The sequence below is a fragment of the Nothoprocta perdicaria genome, unplaced genomic scaffold, assembly GCF_003342845.1.
Source record: "Nothoprocta perdicaria isolate Ctin4 unplaced genomic scaffold, notPer1 scaffold_63, whole genome shotgun sequence".
NCBI lineage: Eukaryota > Metazoa > Chordata > Aves > Tinamiformes > Tinamidae > Nothoprocta > Nothoprocta perdicaria.
In genome coordinates this window covers 2,945,379-2,964,305 of record NW_020455899.1, presented here as the reverse complement: position 1 = coordinate 2,964,305, position 18,927 = coordinate 2,945,379, and the positions used below count along the sequence as shown (strand labels likewise).

Here is an 18,927-nt window from a genome sequence, read left to right as displayed (position 1 = left end):
TCCTTCCTTCCTTCCTTCCTTCCTTCCTTCCTTCCTTCCTTCCTTCCTTCCTTCCTTCCTTCCTTCCTTCCTTCCTTCCTTCCTTCCTTTCCTCTATCCCCCCCTCTCTCTCTCCCCCTGTGCTCTCTTTCCCCTAAACTTGCACAATGTGCAGAACGAGTGCTTTGTTCCTGTTTGGGGCATGTTCATTTGAAACAACACAGACCTGTGAATTACCTTTAACTGGTGTTTCTGAACACAAATCTCATATATGAGTACAGCTATATGTCCCTTTACTGGGGAGCCGCTGCTCTGTGTAAAGATTCATGAGTATTTTGTGTCAAATAAAACGTGAGACTTTCAAAATGTAATTTTTGCACTTTTACTGCTCGGTATCAGTGGGGAGTCCATATAGCACCATTCAGTGTTAATTTCACAGCGTTTCTACGTCTCGCATTTCCCCATAACCTCAACACCAAACAATCCAGGAGAGTATTGCAATTCCTTTCAGTTATCGTTTTCATGCAACAGGCAGAGACGATCAATATTAGGCCTAAGGCAACAAATCTAGTTACAGATTAAGAAAAAAAAATAAAAAAAATTGGAGGAAAGATGCAGCAACAAGAAAGCAGCACCGACTGAGCATGCTTCTACTGCGGCACAGACAGAAAGGTAGTGGACGTACTGTAGAAGCTGGCCATTACGTAGTTTTGGCAGCGATCACCAGTAAATTCATTTGGGCACCTGAGAGGAAAAACAAACAAACAAAAATGGTAGAGAAAAAAAAAACAGAGAAAAGAGAAGAGGTGAATATATGCTAAGAAAGAAGCTCCTTCAGTGTGAACTGGTTTGACTTGGTGAGTTCACTTTCAGAAACTGAATCTCGGTTTAGCACGTCAAAATGGCTCAAGATGTGAGAGCAACTCGCTTGCTCTGTGGAAGTGGAAAAGAAATCTCCCCCCAGCAAAAATAACCAAAACCAAACCAATCAATCCAGATCAAAGTGCATTTCAAGAAATAAAAGAGGAATTCACCGTTCCAAATTCCCAAATTGCTTTTTGAGCGTACTTTTTTTTCCACAAGGCAGCTAGGAAACAAGATCTCATCTCGGTGAGTTTGCTCTTTTAAAGCAGCACTTTGCAGCAGTCTCCCAAACAAGAAAGCTGCCCGTGCGTGCGATACAAATGCATCTGCGAATGGATGGAAAGATTAAAAATCACACAAATGAGAAACATTTTGGAGGTCAATAATGCCACGGTGTACAGATTCCAGTTTAGCAAATCAGGTCATAAATTAGTGTGTAAAGAGGCCAGTTCCAACTGAACTGTGAAAACACCAAGTACTATTGATTTTGTTGCTGTAGTTGGGGGAGAAAGCAAAGTTCAGATTATTTTAACATACTTTCTTGGTTTTGGATTTTCATGGGCAGAGTTTCAGTACATCTTGCTCCAGTGAATCCAGGTTGGCACCTAAAGGGCAAAAACGTGATAAGCAATAGTACACCAAAACCCCTGCTCTATCAGACTGTCATCTGCTGGCCTAGGGAGACGGGAGTGCTTTAAATAACCTCCTGGTTATGCGTTAGTGAAAAATGATCATAAAAAAAAAAGGGAGAAAGTGCAGCCTTTGAAGAAGATAACGCTTTGCAAGATTCACAACAAAAATGCACCAGAGAAAAATCTAGGATTTTTGCTTGCCTGTTTTTAAAAAAGCAAGAAGAATCAGCCCTAGTTAAAATGAGTACTGACTCATTATCCAAGTGAATTCCGCCTTCATTAAGGAACCAGGTTGATTTTTTTTTTTTCCAGTTTGTAGTGCAGTGTATAGCAGCAGTTCACACTGTTGGCTTCAGGAGTCATATAAGATCTTTAGGAATACCATGATTTTCCTATTTTTCTAACAGTATGTTGTATCTTCAAACACTTTCCTTTAGCGAGTAACAGCTAAAAGAGCAATCTCCTCAAAAAAAAAAAAAAAAAAAAAAAAAAAAAAAAAAAAAGTAAAAAAGATAATCTGAAACCCAAAACAAGTCAGTCCAATCAGGAAATAAGAATGAGATGGTCCTTGGGCAAAGTTACTTTCAAAATCCAAAGCCCCACACCTGCACAATTCATGTGTTCTTCTGTGGAAACCTCTGGTACGTGCTGCTTTCTGGTCATAGTCAAAGATATTTTTCTCTTCCGTGTTTTACTTGTCATCTTTCCTGCTGCTGGCCGTCAGTTCTTCCTTTGACTTTACTCCTGATTTCAGGACAGAGCTTGGCAGCATGCTGTCAAAATATCTTCACAGAAGTACACGCTCCTGTTGTTCCCTCTGACATGAGTCAGCATGGCTTTCCACTGCACACAACATGGATGAATTTCAGTCTCTTCTCCTCCTTTTTCCATCCATTCCGTCTTGGCATGTAACCATAAATCAGGCAATATCTACTTCCTTACATCCATTTTAGTTTGGTGGCGGCCCTCCTAATATTCTCCATGAGCTTTGCTGTGGTGCAGTCTCCTTTTCTTCTGCCCTTGCTGCCCTTGTCTCCTGCTAGTGCCCTCCTCACATGGTCTCATCCTTTAATCACCAGGCTCTGAGGAGCTTTGGTATTTGCAACTGTAAGTTGTTCAGAACAATTCTGCATCTCTCCTATCCATCATGACCTCACGTGCATTGAAATATGATCTGTTTTTTTATATTTTGCTCCTCCACAACTGCCTCTAGCTCACAGGTCACAGAGGATAAAAGCAGGATTTAGAGAAAGATGTTACAGTGGTGTCAGGCATAAACATAAGTATCTTGCTGAAAAAAAAAATGCATAAGAAATTTTTGTATTATAAAGGTGCATTTTAGGGATCCACACAGGATTTTTGGGGTACATTTGCTTATTAAGGAAGGTGAGTTTATGTTCTTCAGAAGCAAGACCACATCTTCTGAAAAGTTTGAAGACAGACCTTGGTCTCCACAGGCTCATTCAACTAAGAAAGAGGTAACAAGGACAACCCTGCCATGAGAAGATGATGCTGCTGGTCTTCTGTTGAAGACATCATTTTGCTTTGTGTTACCCAGTGAGAGTGAAAAAGGCTTTCCCCCGTAATTTCCACTTTATTTTGCACAGTAGTGGTCTTGCTAAACACCAGAAAGATGCTAGGCATTCCCACCATCCCAGTCACTTTATTCCTGGACCATTCTGGAGTGTTTGGTTGAGGATTACACCAAGGAGCACGTGTGGCTGGGCAGCCTTGGGCTTTGCTCCTGCCACCGGCCCCTGGGCTTGCTCGTTCTCAGATGTTCCTGCAGCTGCAGAGGGGCCATGAACAACTCGTAGGCTGGAGCTCACGGTACTGAAATCGTTTCCAGACCGAAAGAGGTCAATCCTCTCCAAACGGCGCTGGAAATTGCTCAGCTCTGTTTGTGCTCGTCCTGACACCATCGTCAGCAGGAGAACCACAGCACCTGCCACCACGAAGAGGTCCAGGGTGGGCCAAGATGATTGTGTCCACGTCTGATTATGTGTGAACACGAACAGCATTTTATGGCTCAGATGTAAAATGCAGCACAGTCTCCAGCACTGTTTGGCAGCTTGTTTACTGTAGACTACCCTTTTATGAACAGCTTGTCATGGTATCATTTTTAAAACACCTTATCCCACTCAGTCTTTCCAGATGCTGTTCCTTTTGTGTCTTTCTTTCCTCCATTATCCACATGCAGTTTCCTATTACGATACTGCCAAAACTTGGAGAAACGCAGCTAAAGGCAATAGAGTTGCTCTTCGTATACATTTGTGTCACTAGAGCCACATATTTTCTTTTCTGCTTAACAAAGGCTGCTCAGAGTACTGTATCAAAGGGGTAAAACACAAATATGCTAAGCTAATTGCTTTATTTTCGCCGCTCTACATGTGGTATTTGAAAAAAGCAGTATCTGTGTATGTTCAGGAGAGATGCACTACTCAGAACATCAAACACATATCATCAAACGGTGTTTTTCAGCAGGAGAAGAATGGCTGAATGAATCAGGACTTCACATTTCCATTTAATCTGCTGCCTACAAGCAAATATATTAATGTTCCTTTTTTTTTTTCCACAAAAATTTAATTTACTGCTCTGTTTCATAGCTTAGATCAGAACTACCATTTTTATTCTGCCCCTGGAATTGATTTCCACATCAATTGCCAAATGGATTTGCAAAACCTTTTTTAGTGATGTGATGGCAATTTTTATCTTTTTGCTGTTTTCTAGAATCTTCCATCAATTTCTATTCCAGCAAGGCCTTTACATGAAGAAGAATACATGCAGTGTTGATACCACTAAAAGATAAGTAACTCACGCTTGCTTAAGAAGGGAAGCAACATCCTTCTATTAGAAAGAAGCATTGTTTTCTTCTATTAGACAAAATCATTGCTTTCAACCAGTGAAATCAGAATTTAAAATTAATTTCTTCAGTAACAGCAAAAGTATTGTAAAAGATCTCTGCTAGTGGACTTCCAGCAGATTAGTCCAACCACCAGAAGCTTCATACTAGGATTCTGCATGAGAAGTCTCTAAAATTCTCCATATAATTTTGCTCAAAAGAGAACCAAGAGCTAGGAATGCTGGCCTTAATTGTATATTTGTTTAAGAAACTATCTGATTTTGTGTCTTCAGTGGCTTGAGGATACATTTCCAGCAGAAGTGACTTAGAAACTTAAGTCTTCCAGGAAGTTGTTGAAACCCAGAATCCCAAAGTCTACAACATAATCAAAACAGGACTTGTGTTCCTATGAAACTTCTGAAAATGTTACATGCTTATTTATTTAACTCTTCTCAAAGTTTCCTTTTCATCTTTCATGTTTGGAGATTATTTTGTTCAGTCTGTCACTATATTTAAAAAAACTCATACAAATCATACATATGTTACTGGACATGCAGTCATAGAAAACATTACTAAGTCGTGGCACACTTCTTGAATATTTCAAGTAATTATCTCTCAAAAGCAGGTAATTTTATCAAAATTCACATCAGTATCTAGGAGAGCAAAAACTGATCATGATACCACATGTTTTAGAAAAAAGAAATTTCGAATACATACCTCTAACTCATATCAAAAGAAGACAGAGGCATTTCTTTTAATAAAATTGAAGTTTTAACAAAACCAGAGATATTATTTGGAAAATTCCATGGTTGTTGCAGATTTAAGTCATGTTTTTTGGTAAGGGATAAAACCAATTTTAATGACATGGCTCATGCTTTAGAAATTTTGTTTTTGCTCTCAACAGATGGACCATATGGAAAAATACGAACTTGCTACTAGGCAGAAATATAAAGAGCAAGTACCATATTTCAGGCATTCTGCTTCCAGAGGCGTGTTCTGGTGGAAAACCTATTTTTTTTTCAGAACAATGAGGGCGATGTGTACTTGATAGGTATTCATTTTAATTAACACTGGAGTACTGGAATTAAAAGTATTCGTATGCATTTTTTTTACTCACCCGGAAAAGGATGTTATATAGTTTCTCAGTTCTCAGTATACTCTGAGAAATATATATATAGTTCAACAGTTTCTCAGTATACCCTCTTACAATTACTCACTCTTTCATTTCTTGTGTTACTATATCACTTCATGTTTTACTATAGGACATACAGCTTTATGATGGCAAATATAGGAATGTATAGCAGAAGGCCAACACTGGCAGAGACTGCCAACAACCATGGCAGAGACTGTCCTTAGGAAAAGGAACCTTTTCCACTGCCTTACATTAAAAGAGATTCATCCCCTCTGATTTTACAGTTCTGATGCTTTTTCCAGATAGGTCTGGGGCCACCCAGAATGATGCACATCTGCCAATTTGGAAGTTTCTTTTCCTTTCAACTTCCGACCTAAATTTAAAGGTTATTTCTTGTCTACCAAAAAAGGACTCCCACTCAAGTGTTTGTGAGACATTTCATTGTAAAGAATTAGCTGAATTATAACATCAAAGAGCAAATTCTGTCAGATCTTGCATTAAAAAAAGAAATCCCATAATACAGCGAAAAAAGGGTAACTCTGGAGCTGTCAGGGCAAGAGCAATTAGTAGGAATGCTGCTATATACTCAGCCCTGTTGCTCTGAGGTGATCTGAGTGGTGTTTGGACTGGAAGTGGAAGCAGGCAGGCAGGCACTGGTACATGCCCCAGAGAGCTGCATCAAACTGCTCATCATGCACTGATGGGTTGTGAAGAGCACGTAAATTTAACACTACTCCTTCTTTCTCATTTTCTCCTTCTCCCCCACCAAAATCCAAACCATAAGAGTCTGTAGCTTTTCCATATTCAATTTAGCTAAAAATGATTCTGAAATGGATAAAATATTCATGATTTCAGCAGCAGAGTAGTCTGGGAAAGTACAAAGCAAAACAGGCCTCACAAAGTACAGGTAAGATCCTATAAAAATAATAATAATAATAAAAAAAGCACAAGTAGAGCAGAACAGTGTGCTTTTTTTTGTGATTAAAACCAGAGCAGTGTACTCTGTGTCTTCCTGCCCTAATGAAATGATCAAAGACTTTTCTCCTTCTCACCTCTCAAGTCAGTTTTATAATTACCAGCATTTGATTTTTACTTTTAGAAGACTGTAACTCTATGCAGTTACAGAGGGCTGCTTTCTGCTCACCACCACCTCTTGCAGCAGATCTTCGTATAGGGGACCCATTTCAGGTGAGCCCTGCTAGGTACCAGAAACATTTCTGAAGGAGCCAAATTCTGAGCTCCCTTTTAAGCTGGAGAGAAGCACCAACTTGCTGAGCCCAGTTCAGCACCAGAAGCAAATGTAATATAATGTGCTGGAAGTTAGAGGATACACACTCCAGTGTCTTAGTTCCAGTATCTTAGTTCTTCTGCAAAATAGCGTCCTGTTGCAAAAGCCTGCTACCAAGCAGTACAACATCTGAGGAAGGTGCACAGACACTCACTTACATAGAAACTTGTGTTTATATCACCTCTTGAATCAGGATCCTTATATGGAATAGTAATCTCCACCAATTAGCACAATAAATATTATTTTCTATGCATTTAACACAACAGTAACAACTCAAGTTGTGAATCCAGTCTTACCAGAAAGCAGAATATTAGTTACTAGAGCAGGTAATGAAAATAACCACAGTTTTTCCTGTATAAAAGATGTCTCCAAAATAGTTATTTCAACTTTTTTTTTTTCTTTTGCTCTTTAATGTATATTTAGTTTACAGTATCCGTTTCATTTTTTTTCTAACTTAAGGCTTAATACATGTTACTTGATGTGATACAAATATCAACAGACCTCCTTGTCCCATTTTTCACATGGGAAGTTTTGTTTGTTCACCTCTGCTGTGCATGATACATAGACCACAGAGGTCTTTTCTAGTAGGATTATTTTCATATCACATACTTAAGAAGGAAGAAATAAGCAGTAAGTCTGGAAAATGAAATTTCTCATATGTTGCTTTTAAAAAAAAAAGGACTTAAGAAACATCATGGCTCTACCAAATCAGGCAAACAGGATTTCTTACCTGCACAGGTATCTTGGAGGGTTTGGGAGATCCTTAACCATGTAACACTCTCCCCCATTTACACAGAAGGCTTTCTGCTTTACGTCACATTTTGTGAGATGACTTGTCCCAGTTGTAGACGTAGAAGTGGCTGGAAAAGACAAAAGTGAGAACGCAGATCAGAAGGGTCAACATTTTCCTCCCTGAGCAATTTTGGATTTTAAAGCAAGTGCATGCATGTGCAAGTGGAGAAGTTTGGGCCAGGATCTGGCAATTCCTGTGAGCAATCTGTCAGCTATTATTGCCAGCATTAAATACCAAACGCTGTATTTTGTTGAATGACACAGGGAGTGGAACATAAATGTGCACCTCAGAGATACACTATCCCACACCCAGCCTAGGAGAAAGAGAGGTTTCCAGTATCCCTCGTCCATGAAGTCACCTGAAATCTCTGTCATGTCAGAGTGTATTTCATTAAAAAGATGGTGTAATTTACATTCAATTACTTACGTTGCCTTCATCATTCAAGGCAAGATTCATTTTGTGTGTGAGAGCTTCATTACAGACTGCACAGCTCTTTGGTTGTGGTGCCTGTAGACTGCCTAATAAAAGGGGGCCCTGAACAAGGTGGTTTTCTGGTGTTTTTGTGGAGTAGGTATTTTTCAGTGATGCTAAACTTGTGACCCAACACTGCATCCTCTCTCCAACCACTGCCTTTCTCCATAGGAGAGAGTAGGTGAAGACATGCATGCTTCCCCTCTGCATTCAGATGGCCTGGCACAGAGTTGGTCATGCCTTGGTTTGACTCTGCACAAGGGAGGAAAAGGACAAGGGACAGGGGCATTGGCCCATCCTGTGCCCCAGGGCTGCCACCATCACGTTCATCTCAACACCAAGTGTACAGCAAGCTTAAGTTGGTGAGAATATGCCCCTAATTCTTGAGTGTGTAAAACTAAGTGAAGTGTCTTTAAAAGAGAGGGATTGTGTCCTTATGGTCTTTGCAAAGCCACTTCAATCATGCAGAAAAAGTAATACGTTTTGTTACCATGATGAACAAATAATATATTTTTTTTCATGGAAGATGAATATGAAATGTTCTGAGGCAGAACGTTTGGTCTGTCTACTGACCAGTTCCACAAGAGGCGATTAGAAAGTTGAAAGCATTCACACAAAACTTTGCTGATAGTCAAAGCCTTTTCTAACAGAAAAGCACCCAAAGGACAGGTTTATACTAAGCAAAGCATGATTTTTCTCTACCATTTATTGCACAAATTGAATCCAAACAAAACAACCTTTTCTCCAAATCGAGTATTAACGAACGCAACCCATACATTCCAAATTCCTCTTTTGGAGGATATAGATGAGGTAGTCCCAGTTGCATTTAATTTTCATGTGTTTCCCATCATCTTACTGCATTTCTAGCACAAACTGTTTGGGAAAATGGGATACCACTTTCAGAATGGTTTGAACTATCTTCTTCCAACTTTGCTCCATCAAAATCCCATTTATCTACACAGCTAACACGCCTCTCAAATTCCTTCTCTGTTTTGCAAGGATCGCTAGCATGCCAACTTCTTTTTCTTTCTTCCATCACGTCTTGTTCGCCCTCTCACAAATGAAGCAAATCACTCCTCCAGCTTCTTCCAAAACTCAAGGTCCACCCCCACTTCCCACCACTCATTGAGTCATGTCTAACCAGAGCCTGATCCTGACTAGGGCCTCCACACGCTAATGAAATGCAAACACAGAGTACTAATTCCTCATAATAACTCATTCCTTTCTCCTGGCCCCTCAAAGCATGAGTTATAACCTCTTAGCACGGAATAAATTTATGCCTTGTCTAGACACAGGAAGAGGGGTCATGTTTTAAAAGTAGTCTGACCCTCTTCCAGCTAATCCTGGTTCAAGCAGGACTTTGCACCCAATGTTGACAAAAGGCCAGATGAGGGATCACCATCAGCTTGGGGTGAAGGGTGTTCTCAGCTTCATGTAACTGGACTGTCATCGTCAACACTACTCCTAAAATGGGGCTACTTGCCTTCTAGAGGAGACTTGCCTTCTCCACAGACCTAAAATATCAGTAGCTTGCAGGTTAGCAGACTAACACCTGCCTTAGGGCACAAGCCTACAACACAACGTATCCTAAAAAGCTGGGCGACTGAATCCCATCTATATAAATATGTATTTTAAAGCATTAGTGAGTCCTACTAGGTAATCTCACTTTTAAGCTAGCCTTTGCTTATATACTTGCTACCTACCATCCCTGCCATCCCCTGCTTTTACATCATTAAAACACTTCTTCCTGCAGCTAAACCCTGTGGGCTGAGGATGTCCTAGAGCCCAGAAAGCTAATGCATTAATTTGGGAGGGAGAAGAGAAAGAAAGCAATAATGTCTGCTGAGTTTCTGCCAAAAAAAGCATATTACCAGCATGCTGGCTAATGGAATGTTTTAAATTGAATTATAAAGGTATCTGTAGTAACAACTGGGTTTGTAGCAATCTGTAATTGTTTTGGTCTTCTTGCTTACTGCTTTTCCCTTAAGCAGCAGCTCAATCAAGGGCAGATCACCATGGAGTTTCAAAGAAACAATTATTTCCCAGCTGATGTAAGCGAGCTTCGGAGAGCAGCAATTGCTCTGAACTGAGTGCTAGAGAAGGGAATAATCTGCAGCTCTCAGCGAAATCCCATGATATGAGGGCTTTACGCATGCTTGCGAGGAGCGCCCCTTCCCTCCATTTTTGGCATCACATCTTCAAAACTGTCCTATAAATCTTGTATGAGAATTTTCTCTGCATTACCGGCACTGCACTCCCCATCTATCTGAGCTTTGTAAGCTGCACGGGGCAGGGGTAAGGAAAAAAAAAAGTCTCCAGTGAGTTAATTCTGGTATTAGTTTTTCTTTGCAAAAGATGCATAGTTCTTATGGCCTAAGGCCAGCATTCATTCTATGCACTGTAAGTCTATTTAGCAAATTAAATACAAGAAACACTAACTGTGGTTTTGGGTTTCCGTTCAGGCCACATAACGGAAGAAATGTGGTGTCTGAGAGCAGGTGTTCATCAGAGCCCGTTCCACTCCGTCCATAACTAGCCCCCAAACACTGTTTTTCCATCCTTCTCTCGCAGAGGGGAGATAGGAGGATGTATAATGGGAATGAGCGGCAGTGGTGAGGTAAAGCACAGCTGTAGGCATAGTATGTCTGCAATGCTCTTTATCCACCTAACCGAAATTTGTACCTTCTTTCTCTTCTGCAATGTCTGCTTCAGCTTTGCAAGCATACGGCAGTGAAGCCGGCATGTTTTGGATTCCTACACTGAACTCCTAACTTACTGAGAAGATAAATCACATGCTGTAATGCAATTTGATGTCATGCACTAGTCGACATTCGAAAACTAGGCATGCTCCACTTCTTTTTTTCACTTCTCTGTATGCAGAAGCCCCAGTTCTCCAACAAACAACTGCAGGCAGCATGAAAAAAGCACCCACCAGCACAAGAATTCATGTGGCAGTGAAAGGCAATTCCTATTTTAAGAAAAAACAGGAATAGGAGTTACTAGTATCTTTCAAACGCTACTCACTAAAACATCAATGACCCGCTCAAAACTCCCTTAAGACCATCTCCTCCCAGGCAGTCATAGCAATTCTGATCTTACCTGCGGGATCTCTGACCCTTTCTTGTCCTGAAACAGGGAAATGCATCTCGTTCTCTCTCTTGCTTTCTGAACGAAGCCTTTGAAGTGCAGCAGCTACGGCTTGCAGGCCCTGAGCAGTGAGTCGGTCTGCTGAGAGGAGCCCCGCAGGATCTGTGGGTATGGACTGCGAGGGATGGGCTTTGCAAGCTAAACTAAAGAGTATCTGTGTCTCTTTGAACGGAGTTTCTGCAAACGCTGGTGTAAAACCAGAGGACGCGCTCACAGCCATGCAAGGTGACTAGCAAGATGGGAAAGACTAAAAGGAGACAACGTCAAGCGGGAGCTGCAGCACAAAGGAAGGTCTGCTGTTCACATCGGGAGGTCACACAGGACATAAGTGTGTCCCATTTGGAAGGAGACCTTCCATGTCCCCTTTGGTGAACAGAAAGAGAATTGGCTTCCATGATTGCACTTTCCCACACGTGAAGCTCACCGATGCCTTAACAGATACAAGCTCACTCCCTATTGACTTGCTCATTGGTCATTTAAAGAACCATCCAGCCCTGACCTGCAGGGTAGACTGATTCCCCCTGTGACCTTGGCTGTGGCACTGATTCCATCTGTGTTTCAGTTAAGCTATCTACACTTTTACCCCATTGAGTATTCTGCTCTTCCAACTCAATCTGACTCTCCTGATGAAGCTAACTTGGTGACCAGGTGTGCAGAGGCACCTGTGTCTGCAGAAAGCTGTACTAAATGAATAAAGCTGCTGGTGGAGAAAACTGTATAACTGCTTTCAATGACAACAAAGGTCAAAATCAAGAGCACTTGGCTGGTCCTCTCTGAATGGAGAGAAATGTCCATTTTACAGGCCTGTCGATGGACATGTTTCATGTCCTGCACACTTGATGGTTCCAGAACTGGAAATGCATCCGTTAGCTGTGAACGTACCAAGTGCGTAAAAAGCAGCAACAGCAAAACCTTGAGAAAAAAATCTCAAACTCTATAGCGCATTTATGGTCTAATTCATTGGGTTACTCACATTTTTCTGCATTGCTTTGGTGATGCAATTCAAATAATTGTCTCTTCAGTCTAGATACGTGACCATTCAGGTAGAGTCTTCACAAACGTGCAGCGTGAAAGATTCGTGTGACTTTCACATTAGAAGGCCATTCAAGGAGCCTCATGCCTTGCTTGAATGGAGCACTAACAGGCTAGAGGAATTATACTTTGGCTTTAAGACAATGCTGTCCTGCTCTGGCACTATCTCTACAGTGATCAGGGCCAGCAAGAAGGAAACAGGAAAGCGCTGGGTCTACAAGATAGAAACTTCAGGAAAGATTGAGTGTGCATAAACTCTCGCTGAACCAAGGCAGCAGGTCCTGCTTCCGTCTACGACATGGAGTCAGTGGAGGTTTCCTCTCACTAATCCAAGCTCAGCAAAGCCAAAAAAAAAAAAAAAAAAGGCAAAAACATAAAGCAAAAGACAGACACTTAGTTCAGTGCACCAGATCCCTTCCTCCCTGATACACCAACAGACTGACCCAGTTGGCAGGCGCACGGCGGCAAGACCTGCACAGCATCTGGCTCACCGTGGAGGGTCGAGAGGTGACACATGCTAAGGGCAGCCTGACCAGGGGCAGATTTTTGCTCCATTCCCTCTTGCCGGTGCGAGGAGAGATGGAGAGAGACACGCACAGCCCGCAGGCAGCTCGTGAGGAAATGCAATTACCGCTCCAGACCAAAACATCAGGTGAAGTGTGGGTTTACCTCCTTCCTAGCAGCTGCTTGCTAACATAAACAAGCATTTTGAGAAAAAGGGAGGGAAAGAGGGACCTGGAAGAGCAGATGGGTGCCCAGGCAGACCTGGCTGCAAAGCAGCTTCCAGACAAAGGACACTTTGCTTTGAAAGATGTCAGCTTTCATGTTAGAGTGGCAGGAAGAAGGCGTGAAATATGATAAGCCTCTGCAGAAACCCTGCTAAGGCCTTTAGAAAACATTCCCCACCCAGGGAGGGGAGAGGTGAATGGCAAAACAGAAGGCAGTGACAGGTTAGAGGGTACCGGCAGGAAAAATAAGCAGAGGGGAAAAATAAGCAAAAAGGAAAAAAAGGAAGAAAAATAAAAAAGGAAAAAGAAACACACAGAAGAAAGAGAACACAGAGGAAATATGTGCAGAAGGATCCAGTGCAGAAAAAAAAATAAGAAAGGGAAGTAGCTTTACTACTAGGGTACTCAAATAAATGCCTGATAAATTAGATAAGGGGCTGAATGCAACTGTGGTGATACTGGGACAGAGGGGAGGCTATTGCTGCACTGGAGAAGATCCCATCTTGAGGAAAAACCTGGGCTGCCAAGTAAAGTGTGGTGGAAGGTCTCTGGCTCACACTGGCTTGGAAGCTGCCCCCTGCTCCTTTCCCTGATGTCTCTGCAGGAGGGCAATGTGAAAAGCCCACTGGGCTGGAAATTCGTAACAAGGGCAAGGCAGGAAGCAGCTCCCGATGCATTTGGTAGGATGCGCTCCATCTGGATGACCTTTCTCATCTGGATCTCACAGCCCCTTTATAATGATAGGACCTTTCCAACTGCCCAAAAGCAGTGCCAGTCAGACAAGACTGCAGAGAGCTTCTCAAAGCAGCCCATATCGCAGCACTTGCAGTGCTGTTTTCTGGGATGAAACTCTGCATTTTTTCCCTGCTCCAGGCCCTGCGTGATATTTTCCATGACAGTCATTCACACGCATTGCCTATGCTGTAAATCACACTCAGTCCCCAGAATAAAATAGAATAAGATAAAAAAGATCTAACCATTGTTAGCTGCAGCCTAACTGATTGTCTCAGTCTCATACCAGGACCAGGGCAGTCTTAATATTACTGAAAGTCACTGTAGCAGAGGGTTATATTACAGGTTTGTTCTGGTAGTAGTTTACCTTGACGGGCATGGGAGTATTGACAAACCTATTTGTTTACTGCATGGGCTATTGAAAAACTTCCATACTCTTACAGGACAGAGAGATAAAATCTATTCTTGTTTCTCTTTTTTTTTTTTTTTTTTTTTTTAACCTGAAGGGTTATTCTTATGAATTCCAAGTACGCATTATGCTTCCACAGATAAATGCAAAATCTCTTCACTGCTTTAACGCTGTCTGCTCACTGAGATACAGGGAGAGTGTGCCTTTATGCTAAATAATAATGACTATTCACTGGCTTATGAAAAATAAAGAATGCAAGCTTTCTCTTCCAAATGATATTTCAGATAAAATCTACATGATAATCTTGCATTGTCAGGACCTCTACTTCAGAAAAGGCATTTTTGCAAGAAAATTTTTAAGGCTGAGCTTTTAAAGCCCATTCAAGTGGAATAAAACACTCAATTACTTGCTTAGTTTAAAGTCACATTGACTTCCATTCTTTTTTTCTTGCAATCTTTAAAGAGTTTTGCTGAAGCACAATATATTTAAGCACAACACTTTCAGTATTTTGCCTGGTTAAAAGCAAAAATTGACCAAAGGAATACCTCAGGTTAAATAGCTTTGAAAGAGCAAGCTGTGCTTCCAACCTTTCCCTAGGCATCTCCAAATGTCCAGTTTAAGGTTCCTGAGCTAGCATGAATCTGCCTCCTATTGCATACTCTCTGCAGGGAAAATAATTCACCAGTTTACTAATTCTGTAGTGAAACAGGATTTTGAAATGTATCTTCAAAGGCGTCAAGGATATTCATCTCCCTTGCCCTTAACCTAGCCCCAAAGCTTAGAAAACTCCCTTCTGCACCCTCAGGTGCCTTCTGCTTCATGGAGATGACCGTGCGAAGTGCCCACCGGAGATCTGAGGCATGAAAGGGATGTTCTGGCTCCGAGGCAATTATTTCTCAGTCTTCTCAACCATCCTATGGTCCCTTGGTGGCAAGGAAGAGCGAGGAGCAGACTTTGGCTCTTCCCACTTAACAGTAATTCCTGAGCTCCCTTTGAAGTACAGTCAGGCATAGAAACGTACCCAACATATCCCCATTTCTGAGCCAAAGACATGGTGAAAGCTGCTTTGTTCAGAAAACACAAAAGGTTGCTCAGAGATATCTAGACTGATATCTCCTTGATATCTACGACAGCAAGCGCTACCCAAAAGGACCTCCTGTAAGAGTGATGTGCATGGAGGATAAATAAAGAACAAGAATGTTTATCTGAAAACACTTGAAAACAGTGATACGCAGGGACAACATTCTAGTATATGGCAGAGGACTAGAAAAAATCACAAGATTTGGGGCTGGCTGATCTTAAAGCAGTTTAACTATAAACATCATGCTTTTTCTGGGCTCTCCTGAGGCTGGCACCAGAGCTACTTTTGTGCCACATGGGACAAGTTCCCTTCAAGAAACTGTGTGCGAATGAATTGGAATGAATCTCTTTATCTGCAATAAAAGAGAGTATGTATATGTGTAACACAGGGCAATGCTTCACGTGGGGCTCACAGTGCTCTATGGCAAAACTTCAGGTTACTGTGGGATGCTGTCCTTAATCACTACTCTATTTTTACTATTTACTGTACTGATAAACTTATATAATGATACTGATATCACATACTGCACTGAATCACTATCATTCAGTATATCATATACTGTTCTTAATTACTATCAAATAATTAGGTCTTGAAAAAGTGAACAATGGTATTTATGTTGCAACAGCACTGATTGTTCTGGTACTTAATTTTATTCACCTGCTAATCTTATTCTATTCAGCTGTTATTTCTTCACTGAAATTCTCTTAATGTGCTGTTATAGTAGCTGATATTTATTCGGTACCTGCTCTTAGAAAAAAAACCAAAAAAATAGAACAGAGAGGACTATTCTAGGAGTATATTGCTGTGTCAGACAGTTTTCTTTTGTTTACAAAGATGTTGAGATTCTTTTCTTTAAAAAATAATACAGTAAGACAACCATAATGCTGTTTTTCCACCCTCTAAGAAAAGTCTGGTAAGAAAAATGCAACCACGTAGAAAAATAAAATGTGTTCATGTTGAGACTAAATGGTACATTTCCTTCAGCAGTTAATTTCTACAGTCTGCGTATAAATCTGTCAGAAATCAGATTTATAATGAAATGCTAACAGATTCCTAGCAATTGCTGTGCTGAAGGAGACAGTCAAGAACACGGATATGTGCAGACACAGCCATGAAAATGGGGTGGATGTGAAGGGTCGAAAGAGAGCGGTTTAACCTCATTATCTTAAAGCTTCACATGGGGTTCCCTAAAAGGACCTCATTTTTTTCTTTTTTTTTTCCCCCTCTAGATTTGGCTTAATATTTCAGATGCATCACAGGAAAACATTAGTGCTACGAATGATTTTTTGCCAGCTACACTTTCTCTAGAGCCCTGTATATTAGAATAAAGGCACTTTTGCATTAGCAAGGCAATTGGAGCTCATTTTATTTTTCAACTTTGAGTCTGCAAGCTGACTCATTATGATCTGTCAACCACTTCATCCATCTGACAGTACCATGGACGCACCTCCAAGCAAATCCCTCTGCTAAGGAGGGCCTTGAGTCTCCACTGTTGTTGCTTCCTGAAAGTGTTGGAAGAAACTGCTCTCCACCAACCAACAGAGCAGCCCATGAGGCTCAGCATGATGATATTTCTGGCCTGATAATATTATTTCCTGTTTCTCAACTAGTAATTTAATAAATTTTAATAGAAAACTGAAAGATGTGAAAGATTTGTACATATCAGCCCAGAGAAGCTAGACATGGCTTCCATCCAAAAGCAGAATGTCCTTCACATACCACGGTTATTGGACAGATGCTTCATTTTTTTCCATGTTTATGATGAAGTTAGGAACAAAATGAAATTCCTGAAGATCTCCGGGACAAGATAACTGTATAACCAAAAACAGTCAAAAGGGGAACTCCCAGGAGAGCTCAGGGTCAGTGTTTCAGGCAAGCTTGATAGCATCAGTGAGGGAGCTCTCCAGAAGTCATGGAAGATGTGGGCTTAGTGATTATTCATTTGAAAATATTGTCTTGTGAGCTAAAACAAGAAGACTGATGGCCTGAGACATTTAAAAATCCTGAGTCAAGCCTTCAAAATCCTGAGATTAGTTTTAGAAAGAGAACTGCACGATATAAAAAAAAATCCTCTCCGGGTGTTTTTATCCATCTGTTGCTTTTGAGCCTTTATGATTTGCATTTTAAATCTTTCCAGTGCAACACAGAAGGTTAGGCTTTCCTTTTTCCTTTCATATGAAAGCTACGATGCAGCTTTAAGAAAGAAACCAAATGCTGCAGGGATTATGCTAGAACTGAGTATAAGAAGCAGTGCAACAGTATTTTCCTGGAGCCTGGGAAACACAGTGCAATCTGCTCCAAAACCACCTCCAAATACTGCTTGTAAAGGATCCTGGCCACTTGGTCCTGAGTAAAGCAAACAGTGAACATAAAGTAACGACATCAATTCCAGCTTAAACCCATCCAGGTTAGGTGCAGCCTTTCCAAGAACGCATTTCTTCACAGGGAAATGTTTGAAGGTCAGGGACGGCAAGATCAAGTTTGATTATCTCAGAGTAAAACAGAGTGGTTTTTGCCTTCTTCAAGGTATTCTGTTACAGTGAAGCAAAGCTGACAATGTTTTTTTTCGACTTTGTTGTTGACTCAGAAACTTGATCAAAGCATCTACCTTATTTAACCTTGGGCAGCAGGACACACAACCTGAATGAGAGACACTGCCCCAGCAGTTGCCTTTGGTTTGGAGAAGACACTCGTCCCTTCCTACATGTACCCTACACAACTTGCCTCTTGCCACAATGTGCTTTGTTATTAGTGGTGCCAATATCATGGCAGCAATTAGTAGAAGAGAAGCCACCAGAGAAATGTGGGAGGATTTTGATGTAGAACTAGTGGCACGAGTGTCTTGTGTTGGTAGCATGCCAGTGGTGAGCTAAGTTGCAGCGTCTGTTCAGTCTTTTACTTCCCTGATGCTGTGGAGATGACCCGTAGGTGCCATTAATTTCCATGGCCTTTACTCARCTCACTGAGAGGGATGAAATTGCACTTTACTGTGCAAGGAGCCTGCTTTGAGAGAAAAGGGCAAGCAGGCAAGGACAATTTATCTGCTACAGTCACTTATGACTAGACTGAAATGAGAAAATGATCCCACTGAGAGAGAGGGAATGTGTCCTTCTCTTTTCTGACATTTCTGCGTGATTTATCTGCTTTTATTTACATGCACCAATGATGAGTGGTCCTTTGAGCAGAGTTTTCTATTAGTGCTTCTAGGGCTAAGAACAGTTAAACAATTATTGGAATTAAGTAATCTGAGACATTGTCTGCATTAAAGTGAATGAATCTGAGCAGCTAGATAAAACTTTCCCTTTTTAGCTAGGCATGTAAATAAAGATTACTTACTAGGACTACTGTGAATATTCAGAAGTTGAGAAAGTAAAAAAAGGTTTAATCAGTGGATGACAGCTCTGATTAAAGGATTGTCTAATGTTAAACTCAGATAATGAAATCAGGTTAAGGAAGGACAATGTGAAATACTTTTACTTATTTTCTAGCAATAAGACCTCTTATCCTTTGGAGCACTTTCTTTTTTGGCCTGTTAGTTATGTGCAGTCTTTTGGAAATTTGCTGTGGAACAGGATCCTCCCTTCATTACTCATGTTGATCAAAAAGAATTTGGATATCAGAAAGATATCTATGAACAGATGATGCTAGAACGACAAAAGCTTTCATGCATTTTGTGATGCCAAAAGCAAGTTCAAAAAGCCTGATGACCATATTAAATAGTTTTGGTTTCCAAAAGCATAAGGAATATTTTTTTTCTTTTCTAACTCTTACTTCCTAACCGCAAATAATCAAAGCTA

General features: G+C 41.0%; 1 protein-coding gene across 4 annotated transcripts in view; it reads right to left on the bottom strand.

Annotated features, from left to right (window-relative positions):
* NRG1 (neuregulin 1) overlaps nt 1-18,927 on the bottom strand; it is a 133,897-nt gene that overhangs the window by 22,119 nt on the left and 92,851 nt on the right. For all 4 annotated transcript variants that reach the window (XM_026049971.1, XM_026049970.1, XM_026049968.1 and 1 more), the window contains 2 exons: nt 7,468-7,597; nt 665-723 (listed from right to left, as the gene is read on the bottom strand). In XM_026049971.1, coding sequence (XP_025905756.1) covers nt 665-723; nt 7,468-7,597 — 189 coding nt within the window. The remainder of the gene's footprint in view (nt 1-664; nt 724-7,467; nt 7,598-18,927) is intronic.